The 12,659-nt window shown below is 41.1% G+C and overlaps 1 protein-coding gene across 1 annotated transcript in view; it reads left to right on the forward strand.

The window, feature by feature from the left end:
• Positions 1-1,429: 1,429 nt before the first annotated feature.
• LOC308099949 (AT-rich interactive domain-containing protein 5B-like) overlaps positions 1,430-12,659 on the forward strand; it is an 86,801-nt gene continuing 75,571 nt past the window's right edge. Inside the window, exons 1-3 of the mRNA XM_080448838.1 lie at positions 1,430-1,554; positions 1,827-1,919; positions 2,280-2,546. Coding sequence (XP_080304964.1) covers positions 1,899-1,919; positions 2,280-2,546 — 288 coding nt within the window. The 5' untranslated portion in view covers positions 1,430-1,554; positions 1,827-1,898. The remainder of the gene's footprint in view (positions 1,555-1,826; positions 1,920-2,279; positions 2,547-12,659) is intronic.

Below are 12,659 nucleotides of genomic sequence, written 5' to 3' on the forward strand. Positions count from 1 at the left end.
GTATTCCATTTCGAAAACCAGATCATTACTACGTGATTTCTACATCTGTGAGTATTTCTACATTGCAGTATTGATACTTTTAAATAAACAATTTGAGTACTTTTTCCACTACTGTGGATAAAAGGAGGACATGGGTGGATGGTTGTGGAAAACAGTACCCCGCTGTGGACTGTATGGGTATTTTCCGATCGATCAATAACCCTATGCATGCACCTGATAAAATGTTGCCGACGGCAAAATGACTAAACGGTTGAGCAGCTTTCTTTGTTAATGACAGTAGACCATTGATTTTAAATGTCTGTCTTCTACACACTATCACAGTAATGATTTAATTGAAATTGAATCAATAATTTAATTGAAGTTGACGTTAATGAATGCCTTTGGTGAGCTTTCGTAATTAATCCTAATAATGTACTAACTGAAATTCTGAACCTTGAGCAGGAGTCAGGACTGATTGTCCAAATAGACAGAATTTTATATAAATATTCAGTGTAGGCTGCACACATGACACACCACACGCACGCACGCATGCACGCACAAACAGACAGACACTGGCATGCACACATGATACAGACTGATAGTCTTCTATATACTGTATATATATATATATATATATATATATATATATATATATATATATATATATATATATATATATATATATATAAAATGTATGCATAAACATGATTTATCTCGGCATAATGGACCGCCTATCCCGTGACGCGTAGTACTAAACTCGGCCAATTTCTTTCTTTGAATGAAAGCTTTCTTCATTTTTATAAAGGCCATTATTTTTCAATAGACCTAAATAAATCTAACATGTAGCACGCTACGTTAAGGCTTTAAGCCATATCGTGCTCGTTTGCTCAAAGCAAAGCCAATACCTCATGGGTCCCACATTGCCTTTTGAGGAAACATTTGATAGTCCTATTAACTTTGATGTAACATTGTTTCTTGAAGGCATCCACAGCACAGCAAAGCACCGGGACTCCCTCTTTCTTTGGTGTTTCGCCCAGGTGGGCGTGGTTATATGCCTAAACCTAACCCTCACAGAAAATATGCCTTTAACCCAGTGGTTCCCAAACTTTTTTTGGTCGTGACCCAAAAGAGAAATTTGATGTCTTCCCGGGACCCAAAGTAGTGAAAATAGCAGATCTACAAGCTCACAACACATCGCATGCTATTTTCACTACGTCTTAAGTTTTTTTTAAATTTATTTTTAATGAGTAATTGTGAATTGTTTTATTTTAATCATAAGTAAAACAAGGGATATTTACTTGCGAGTCGCGACCCATAAAAATTGGTCTGCGACCCACAAATGGGCCCCGACCCACTATTTGGGAACAACCTAACCTCAAAACCACACCCACCTGGGTGAAACACCTGCGAAAGAGAGAATCCGAAAGCGCACCAGTATCATTACTGTGAGAAATGTGCTTTCATACTGAACGTCTTTTACACAAGTCCTGCAAGAAACATACTGCAGAAAAGACACAAAAAACTACTTACAAGTCTACATAGAGACGTAATAAGCGTGGAGTCTTTACCACAATGGTAAGTCATAGTTTTTATACAAATATCTTTGCTCAATGATCTGTAATTCTTGATCATATAGGAGTTATATCGCTATATTTTGCTCGGATCTATGCGGTAGTTCCATCGACGTGCACTTAAATTATGTATTACACATTTTATGTGTCTAACGGATAAATGTACCGTATCATACATAGTCTTGCACTAAATTAAGCCATCAGAAAAAAAATACGCGAGTGTTTATTGACCAAAGACAACATGTTTTATCTGTACAACCAATATGGTCCTTACAGGACCTTCGGCAATCCATTCAAGCCAGCAAGTTTTGGAGAGCGTGTTGAGTTTAATCAATTCATATCGTCGAGATGGAGCCGAACTCACTGAAGGTAACGTTTCTGATCAACAATCCCTCTATTGAACGTTCACGTTCTACCAATCGTCAAGTACCGATAGTTGTAATTCTACGTCCATTCCGGGTTGAAACTTTGACATATTTCATTGTGTATATGATGATCACATCTATCCATGACATATTTTGAACAGCTAAAAATAGTTAACATGCTTCTAGATGTGTGCGAAAATAGCGATAATTTACAACGTTGCTATTTGAGCCACCAGACTTTGTCTCTCCAGTATCTTGGGTTTATGTGTCCTATCTTGACTGCGAATTGTTTTTAACCGAACGTTTTATTAAGGCATTCCTTAATTAATTTGATGTATTGGTGTGTTTTTTTCCCCCTCCACAGTGGGTGGGCTCGTCTTGCGGTTTACATGGATCATATATATTTTACAAAGCCTTTAAATTCCACCACCGGGACGACGGTAATAATAAAGCGAGGATTTTGTCCCTGGGAGACTTTTTCCTCGTCAGATGTAGACCGGAGGATCCTATTTGCATAGCGGAGCTGCAGCTGCTCTGGGAGGACAGGACGAGCAGGCAACTTTTATCCAGCTCCAAACTTTATTTCCTACCCGAGGATGCTCCCCAGGGACGTACGGTCAGCCACGGAGAGGTAGGAGGAATAAGTGACCAACAATGATGATGATGCTGCTGTCGTTTAAACGCTTTATGTCGTTTCCCCCCCAAACAAACGGGGATCGGGGTTGTTTGTTGTTGATGTTCTTGCATGTCCATGCCAGTGTTGCCAGGTTTGCGAGAGAAGTAAGCAACCAGGTGTTATCAGACTCAGTATCAGACTTATATCCTTCAACTTCTTGTTTATGCCCCAAAATGACTGGATATACAGGTTTTGTAGTAATTCTTAGCAATTGTAGAAATATTAGACATGTATTGTTGAATGTTTAAGCATGTTCTAATCAATGTATACTTAGCTTTACTCAAGAAAGACTAATTTTCAAATATTTTGCAGATATTTTTAGATGGGGGTCCGTGGACACATATTAATTGGGGTGGGGGTCCTTGACATGAAAAACCACTTGTTTAAACAACATTTAGATAACAAGCCCAAATAAGCCACTACACTTTAGAAACAAGCCCAAACAACCCGCAAACAAGCAACTTTACAGAAAAAGAATCCCAAAGTCGCTTATAATAAGCCGACATGGCAACACTGGTCCATGCATGCGCGCTTGATTGAATCACCTCTTTATGCGTTTAGTGTTGCCAGTCCCTTGTCTGTGTTTGACATTGAGGGCATTCTGATTAATACACCCACGCATTGATTGATGCACCGACATTGATGCATTTTAAACCATTGATTCTCAAAGTGGGGTCCGGGGACCCCCAGGGGTCCTTGGGGGGGTTCCAGGGCAGGGGGTCCCCAGCAAAATGAGTTGATACAGCATGCATCACAATCATTTCAACCACTTTATCCATTTTTACGTTGGCTATTCAAAAATAGCAGATGTACAAGCTCACAGCGCGTCACTGCGAGCTGTACATCTGCAATTGTTTTTGAAGAATTTCAAAAATGTTTGGGCATTTTTGAATAATTTGGATTTTCCTATTGTTTCCCTTTTTTTTTTTTCTATTTACAAAAATCTTCTCATCTGGGGGTCCCTGCCTGGCACAAAAACAATTCAGATGGGGGTCCGCGGCCAAATTCATTTCAATTTGGGGGTCCTTGTCATGAAAAAGTTTGAGAACCAGTGTTTTAAACTACAAGAGGAGAGCGTTTGACCTATAGAGAATTGTTGCTAAGTCTACTTTCAGCCTGCTTGTTCATTGTGGTGTCAACGTGCTGAATGTGCACTTGTCCAGCTGCGCTCAATAAGGCTGCCGCTGCGCTCTATGGGGTTAATTGTATTATAGAGGGGAAAATCCGCAAGAATCCAGCGCGTAGGCACTGTCATTTCATTTCTTCATCATGATGCATGTCAAATGCTGACATATGGGCGGAAATTGCAAAATGACAATGAATATATATATGGGATCAGATCGCCCTAGATTGGTCGGTATGATAATTATTAAATATCTTGTAACGCTGCCTGGCTGCGCTGATGATGAGAGAGTCGCTTCTTAACAACCGTGAGTCCCCCAGGGCTCAATACTGGTGTATTTTCTGTTAGTGTGGGGAAAGCTTTCGCTGAAAATAGCCGATCGGCAAGTTCACCATGGAAGCAAGGTGAGCTTGTCGATCTGCTATTTTCAGCGAAAGCTTTCCCCACAATATGGATTCTGGGGTTCAAGTGGTTAAAAGCACAGCGAAGCAGAGACACTGAGTGCTGACACGTCTTAACACTCCACGATTTGCATAATATTCTGTGTGGACATTTTTTCCATCCATGATTTAATAGATGTGATATCCTCGTCGCCTCACATTTACTGAGCCACTTAAAATCTCAGTGTTACATGTGGCTGCTGGCATAGAGGCAGTAGTTATGATTGACTGTCATCCAGTCGCACCGCCTCCACTGAACGGCATTACTTTGATAAGTTGGTGGGAATGCTTTTCTCACTGGCCATAAAACAAATAATCTGTGCTTATATGCCATCATTACTCCGCATTGACATTCCTCATCGACCGACAACAAGGCTTTCATTTCGACCCTTTGAATCACTTGTGGTTGAGATGAAAATTATTCTCTGCTGTTGTTATATTGTTTATGGGGAAGGAGGACAAAGCCGGGGTTTGTACTTGACTGTTCCGCTGATGGTTTACTTACATTCTTTCCTCTTGAGTAATAGAGCGGCTATCACATTTCCTTTTCATGAGAAAGGTGGCTATTTATGGCCTGCTGCTTAGACAAGCAATCATGTATGATGGCAGAATTCTTCTATCAACGGCGGGCATCACCTACTACTAGAGAGCCCTCTCGTTTTAGCATCTAACACGCTGTAATTATTTAGTCATTACTTTGAGTGCATGCATCGTCGATTCAGAGGCCATGCTTGCGCAATAGACTTGTCAGCTCCGCCCCTTTCCCCAATACTCATTTGCATTGCAAAGTGCTTACATTCCAGCTAATTGGCTATATGAAAAAATATAATATTGACCAATTCCCCAATCAAAAGGGCATGGCGGCTTAGGCAAATCTAAGGAGTATTTAAATGAATATACTACTATAACACAGAAAATCACATAAGGAAAGAAGTCTAAGCTGTACCATTTGCTAATAGAGTTTCAAATCTAATGAGAAGCAGAGGCTGAATAATATAACAGCTTGCACCACCAGAGGACACATTCCTGGTATATGCTGATAGGTTTGTCAAACAGAGCTGAATTGGAGACACATTTTGGTCATAGAATAAACTGTAAAATACTATCATTTGGTAATGATATGTTTAAGGGCTGTGTGCATGCCTGCAGATTGCCCTCAATGAAAGGGCTTGTCAAACCTTATGCTCTCAGCAAATCGGCCTACTTATATTACACAGTGGAAATTACCTTGACAACTCTAAGTCAGTTTATGACCTTCACTGAGCCCATTCACATTCTCGCTGACTTTGCCCCATAACACTAATCTGCACTGCATGAGTCAGCTAGCAGTGCTTAAAGTTGCAATCCATAATCCAAAAACAAGAAAAGAAGAAGCCTGTCTCAAAGAGCAATGATACCATGATAATATTGGACTTGGGTCACCGTTGAAATCATAGACATGGTCCCTCTAAGTGGCAGACACTGATGACTAATTTGAAACAAGTATTCAGTATGTGTGGAAAATGTTTATTTCTGTGTTCAGTGGTTGTAAACACTGGAAGAAGAAAGAAAATATGAGTGAGTTGCAAAGGGACTCTTCTTAACTGATTCATTGAAAATCAGGATCTCACATTAGTCTGCTGACAGTGAATCATCGGGACCCATTTGACCTATGGTTATGTGGAAGTATACCATACTGTATTTACAGGATTTATTTGGCAGCTTTTTTCATGAGCTCAATATTATTTGTGTTGCTGTCATCATGTTCTCTTAATTAGATTTGAGTATTTTTACACCACATATACTGTAGCTGACATTCAGCGTTTGGCCACTCGGTTCATTTGTTTCTGTAACATTAAAGAGTACATGCATGCAGCTGTGTCTCATACCTTGTATTTTGAGATAGCAATTATTTGAAGCCTGGAGCCAATATCCCCAAAATACCAAAGGGATGCTTACCCCCCCCCCCCCCAAGACATAAACATCAAAACAACCTTTATTGAACTGGCTGTCCAGAATCACATTACTGATTCACTTGTGTTCTCAGCATTGTGGTATGATGTAATTTCCTGGGTATTTCTCAGGTATTTGTTTGCTCTGCCCCTCCCGAGACGTGCTTTACTGTGCTGTTCTGCGGAAGGCAGGCAGTGACGAGAGGATTCAACCCATGACCTACTGTGCTTGTTTTTCTGCTGTCGCAGGAGCTTGAGGTCAATTCCCTTTTCAACCCTGTCAGCTCTGAATGGAATAAAAAAAATTATTGAAATTGTGATTTGGTAAATAAAAGATATTAAAGGGATACTTCACTTTCACATAAAATAAACATTAAAAATATATTTTAAAAAAAATGAAAGAAGTTATGGCAAAATAAAGCCCCCCTCACACATTAGTAGGACACTCTAATGCGTGAGGGGGCCATGAATTTTCCATTACTTTTTTCATTTATTTTTAATATATTTTTTAAATGTTTCCCCGACCCGAAAGTGAAGTATCCCTTTAATGGATAAAACATTATTCTCAGGCAGCGTTGAAACGTATTTATCCTTGTTATTAATCCAGGATTTTTAAACAAGACATATTCCAAGTTAATGATTAAGTCCATATGTGCAGGAGGCTCTATTTTTCATTGTATCTCCATCTGACAGGCAGTGTTTACCCCAACCAGTTGAGCTCTGCTTGCTCTTTAAACAGGCTTTGTGTTGTGCTGCTCAGCCATTATGACAAACCCTCTATTGGGGCCTCTGCACTATTTGTCCTCCTGCAAAATGCCACCAACCAAACAGGCACATGTGTTTAAAACGCATTATTGAGTGACACATTATTCTATTTTGCACCAAATGGCCTTCTCCTCCTTCCGGCACTGCTTGCTGGCTGCAATGCTTTCTGTTGTTGAACAGATTTTCCAGGAGAGAGCTGTTTAGATAACAGTTAACTGCACAACACCCACTTATTGTATACTCTGCTTCAGGGGGTTAATTTTCCATGCTTGTGTGTGTCTATATATATATATATATATATATATATATATATATATATATATATATATATATATATATATATATATATATATATATATATATATATATATATATATATATATATATATATATATGTGTGTGTGTGTGCTGTGTGTATATATCTCCCCTGCTTTACTGCAAATATGGCAAGTCAGTCTTATTGGAAATTCACAACCATGCAAAGTATTTCTGGATCATGTTATATTAATGTGCTATTATCATCACCTCTGATTTCATCTGACCTCGCTTCTCCTCCATTCCGTCCCCCTAGCTGACAAGGCTTTGGCACACATGCACAAACACACATGCACACACTGACAGGCTGGGGACTGCAGCAGTAGGGCCAGTATTGATTGCTGTGGAAAACACTTTGGCACAGCTCCAGAGCCATCTCTTCAGTGCATGGCAGTAGTCCATGCATGTGTTCCAGCGCTCGGAAAGCCAGCTTGTAGGGAAATTAGATTGTATTCATTTGCTGCTTCTTTGATTTTTCCTAAGGGAAAAAGCCTGAATGGGTAATTCAGGCATCTGGGATGCTAGTTGAGTTAAGTCTAAGTGGCCCAAATATGTGACTGCTATTGCAGTGGATGGGGTCATCCTGCTGAATGACTTCAGTGTAAATGTGATCTGGCACATTTCATATTGTGTCCTTATTTACTCACTCATACTGGGCACTTGTCTTGGCCAGTATGTGCATTATACCAGCTCTCCCCATTCGCACAACAATGGCAGGAATTTTTGCGGTGGGGGCTAGTGTTGCCTGTATGTGTGTGTGTGTGTGTGTGTGTGCATGTGCAATGGCGCATGCATGTGTGTCCCCCTGCTGCAGAACAAGTCATTAACTCTGAACACTGCCCTCCAGTGAATTCCTCACCATCACTGAAATAGCATGTAAATTATTGCCAGCTTTTTAGGATAGTGTAATTTAAAACCTTTTTAAATGGAATACGCTGGACTTCAAAGGCTATAAAAAGCCCCCACTAACATTTCCCATTGGTTTTTAAGGAGTTGTCATTCCTAGCCCTCATAATCTTTTGATTCCCTCGACCAAACTATTTTGTGACTCTGCAGACTAAGTAATGATATGTTGCAGGCAGTGCCTGGTTTGTCAACACATGAGAGACTTCTGGTGCTCTCTCTAGATTGGTTTTTCCACTTTGTCATTGACAAACCACTTGAACAGGCAAACATTTGCCTTGATGCATGAATCCAGCGCCCCCAGCTACAGCCGATCGTTATTATAACCTTTGAGGAAAACGGAGCCACAGACAAGCTGCACTTACTGATGCTCTCCAGCCAATATTTTTCATTCTTCTTCATAGACGGAATAATTTCAGTAACAAACAATAATGCAGTATTTCTGTTTTCACCTAGATCTTTTGTGTGCATTTGTTGAAATACATCAGTACAAAGCAGCAGTGATCCAAGCAAGCTGACGCAGCTGTTTTGCGGTGTTATCTTACATGATGGATGCCTCCCCGACTTTAAGAAAGGCTCTGAGAATGCCTATTATTGAGCTATTTTTCACCATCTTTATGTCTGTAAACTAATGCTGAGTTCACAGGGATCACCATAGCTCATGTAAAAGTAATCGCTTAATGGAAATCGGTGAATAAAAGATAAGCTCACTACCCTGCAGATATTAAAGCGGCTTTGTGCATATGAATAAACTGCATATGCTTAAGTAGCCGAACACTTCGTACAATCTCGTTCACCTTTTAAATATTGCATGGTGAACTCTATCCAGTCTTAATATGGGCTCAAAGGAACATTTTATAATTCAATTGTCCCCCTGCTTCCTCCCTAGAGCTCCTTTTTAATTCCCAGATAAGTTTGTTTTGGGACACCAAAGCCAAGGTCAGTCATGTGGAGGAGAGATAGATAATGAACTCATATTGCATTTCTCTCTTTCTCTCTCTCTCTCTCTCTCTCTCTCTCTCTCTCTCTCTCTCTCTCTCTCTCTCTTCCCCCCCCCCCCCCCCCTCATTGTTCATGTCACCATGTCCATTACTCAATTACTAATCTCCTTTGGCCTCAGGAATTCCTGGGCTGACCCCTTTGAGGCAGCAGCCTGAAACCTTCCCAGCATGGAGCACAGTGTGTGTGTGTATTCATTGCCAGTGTCTATGTGCACTTGTGTCCACAGGATAGAAAAACACCCACCCACTGGGATTTCTCCCCTGACTCCCAAGCTGAAAGCCCTGTCCTAGCGATGTGACGCTATGCCTTAGCACAGTGACATTCAACAATGTCTCCCTTACCGTTCACCCAGGATGCACCACTGTGTGGGTACTCAATGGGAATTGTTCAGACCGATATGGGATAGCGTTCTTTCTAACGGAATCACAGAATACGTATAGAATTGTGACTGGCAGGCCATCTCGCCATATGACATCAGCACATCATGCACTGTTGTGTCCATTGATAATTAGAATGATTTGTTAATTACATTACATTACAGTCATTTAGTAGACGCTTTTATCCAAAGCGACTTACAATAATGCATTCAACATAGGTAGGGAACGAAACTACTAATCACCAGAAGTCTTAAGTGCATTTCCTGAAAAAACAAGCAACCAAGAGTTTACCTAGCGCTAAGGTAAAAGTGCAATATATCAGCTACCTACTTTCTTAAACAGATGAGACAAAATAGCAAAATCAAATGAGCACGAGCTAAAACAAATAAGTGTATCGACTAAACAAGATCCAATAAAACAATACAACAATAAAACAAGAGTTCGTACAACTAGTTAACAACAAGTAGGCCAGGCAAAGAGGAAGGGTAGTGTTTCCTGAAGAGGTGGGTTTTCAGCCTGCGGCGAAAGATGGGCAGTGACTCCTGACATCAGTGGGAAGTTCATTCCACCACTGTGGGGCCAGAACAGAAAAAAGTTGTGACCGTGTCGATCGACCAGATGGACCCTTGAGTGACGATTGTTATTTGTTATGAGGTTGCTGATGTTGTTGGCACATAAACGTTGTTCAAGGCTGTTGGGTCAATTATGTACAGTCATTACACATAAAGCAACAATATACTGCATTTTACTACAGCACAAAATCCTAAAATAGCCAGGTAGACTATATAATTAGATTATTATTAACCATTTGTGGAATCAAATATTATTATTGCGCTGACACTCATTGACATTCAATTGTATGTCAGTATAGTGCATCTTGGTTATGGAGTGCACAGTAAAATCCTAAGAATCTGTCCCAAAAGGACACATAAGGGACTTAAATTAACGCTGAGAATTTTACAGTGCAGTTATGGGAAGTGCTAAAATGCATTGTGGTGGCTGATGTCACCACACCAGGCTGTGTGTGATGTAGCTGATGTGGAGTGTCATCTCTTGGCTTTGGGCTTGCAGTACTCTGACCTATATTATCAAGTGTCCTGCTGGCTCCATCTGCCCGGCCGCTAAGCTAGCAGCCTAACTCATAGTGACAGCACCGCATGGCGCGCCTGGGCTGTGCCTACAAAGTCAAGGCCCTCGCGTTTCCCAAATCACGTCTCTGAAATTGAGTCTAAAGTTGTTGGTATTAGGCAGGGTTTTTCCTGCATAGAGGATTTTTTTGGTGGCCCCCAAAGAGGTTTTAGGTGCTCCCAAATGAAAATCACCAGCACCGAAATGATAAGAATTGAGAATAAAGTATCCCTTGATGCCCAAGTAAGAGGATCTCCCCCATTCCAATCCTATATGAAAATTTCCTATGCCTAGAGGGTGGGTTGATCGGCCGTGGACTTTGGATGTCACAAACATAACATCCGGACTTACAAGGTGCACCGTTGCTCCAAACCGCACTAAACTTGGCAACAAACGTTTTTCAGGGGAATGCCATGAGAAGAGTCTCACCTGGGGCCACGTGGGCGCACCATTGCTCCAATCCGAACAAAACTGTCCACAAACACTGTTGCCTTTGACTCCGTATATGTGCATTTGAAGGGGCCGCGGTTTCTGTTGTGCCTGATAATCAGTGCTGACGGGGGCCAATGTGACTCTTTACTGTATCACCTCACCACCCATTTTAATAGGATATATATAATACCATTTTGTTAATTGTCTCCGCCAGGCCGAAAGGCATGGCGAGAGAGTATGTTTTCGCCCCTGTCCGTCCGTCCGTCCGTCCGTCCGTGTGTCCTGTCTGTGTGTTACCAGCTAATCTCCGGCACCGTTGGCCCGGTTGCTGCGAAACTGTGCCCACACACTCCCTGGATGCCAATTCAGAACCTCTGCCTCAAATTTTTCACATGGGCCTGTTATAGCGCCACCTGGAGGCTGATTTGTGCAAAACCCATTTATTTATATTACTCCTACAGATTTTATCCAAACGTCATGCAAATCGGTACACAGTATCTCTATAGTCATGTGATCAACACGGATCTGTCCTATTTCCCATATTCCATCCTCATTGGCTAAGGTTGCCTTCCAAAATTTGCAGGATTGGTCCGTTTTGAACAAAATGCCTCAAATCATGAACGCAGCTTGTGATTTCCGTGAAGTTTCACAAACACATTCCCACTAGGCAGAGGAAGAAATGCCACCTGACATTTTTCACACATCAGCCTCATGGTGTTTTTAACTATAACTGCACCGATCTGCGTGAAACTTTGCACGCACACTCCCTAGAGGCCAAGGAAAAACATCCGCCCTGCATTTTTCACATTTGCCTTTTATAGCGCCACCAAGAGGCCGACTTATGTAAAACTCATTTTTGGATATTAAGCCTTCACATTTTATCCAAATTTCTCACAAATCGGTACACATGATCTCTATAGTCATGTGATCAAGATGGAACTGTTTGATTTTTCATATTTCATCCTGATTGGCTAACAATGACATCTAAAGTTTGCAGAAGTGGCCCGTTTTGAACAAAATGCCACAAATCATGAACGCAGCGTCCGATTGAGGTGACACTTTACAAGCACATTCGCACTAAGTTGAAGAACAAATGCCACCCTTTAACGTTGCCCTATTATAGCGCCACCAGGAGGCCAATTTTTTCAAAACTTTTCTTTGTTGTATTACTCCTACAAATGTTGTCCAATCATCATGCAAATCGGTACCCATTATCTCTATAGTCAAGTGATCAAGATGGTTCTGTCCGATTTTTCATATTCCATCCTGATTGGCAAATTCCGAACATTGTTGGCCCACAATAACCTACCTGACCTGGCGGAGACCTGTGCTCCGAGGAGCACTTTTTCTAGTTGTTACTCAAACATGATAGGCTACTAGAGGGTCGGTGTGTGTGCACAGTATGTGTGTATTTTCCTGGAGCTAAGTACTGCTGGACTGATTCTCGTACACGCTTGCCCAAATTTGGAGGCATACCTCATAGCTATGTCATAGACGACCATCATCACAGGCTGGTCACATGAAGTCTGAGATCCACATTTGAGCCATGCCATTCCCATGTTGATCCTGAGATCTACATGATTCGATTTTTGTTTTTTAAATGGTCGGAAGTAACAGGAAAATGCATAGATTTCTGTCGAATAAGGAATTTG

Source organism: Gymnoscopelus braueri (genome assembly GCF_963280865.1).
Source record: "Gymnoscopelus braueri genome assembly, chromosome: 14".
In the NCBI taxonomy this organism is placed as follows: Eukaryota; Metazoa; Chordata; class Actinopteri; order Myctophiformes; family Myctophidae; genus Gymnoscopelus; species Gymnoscopelus braueri.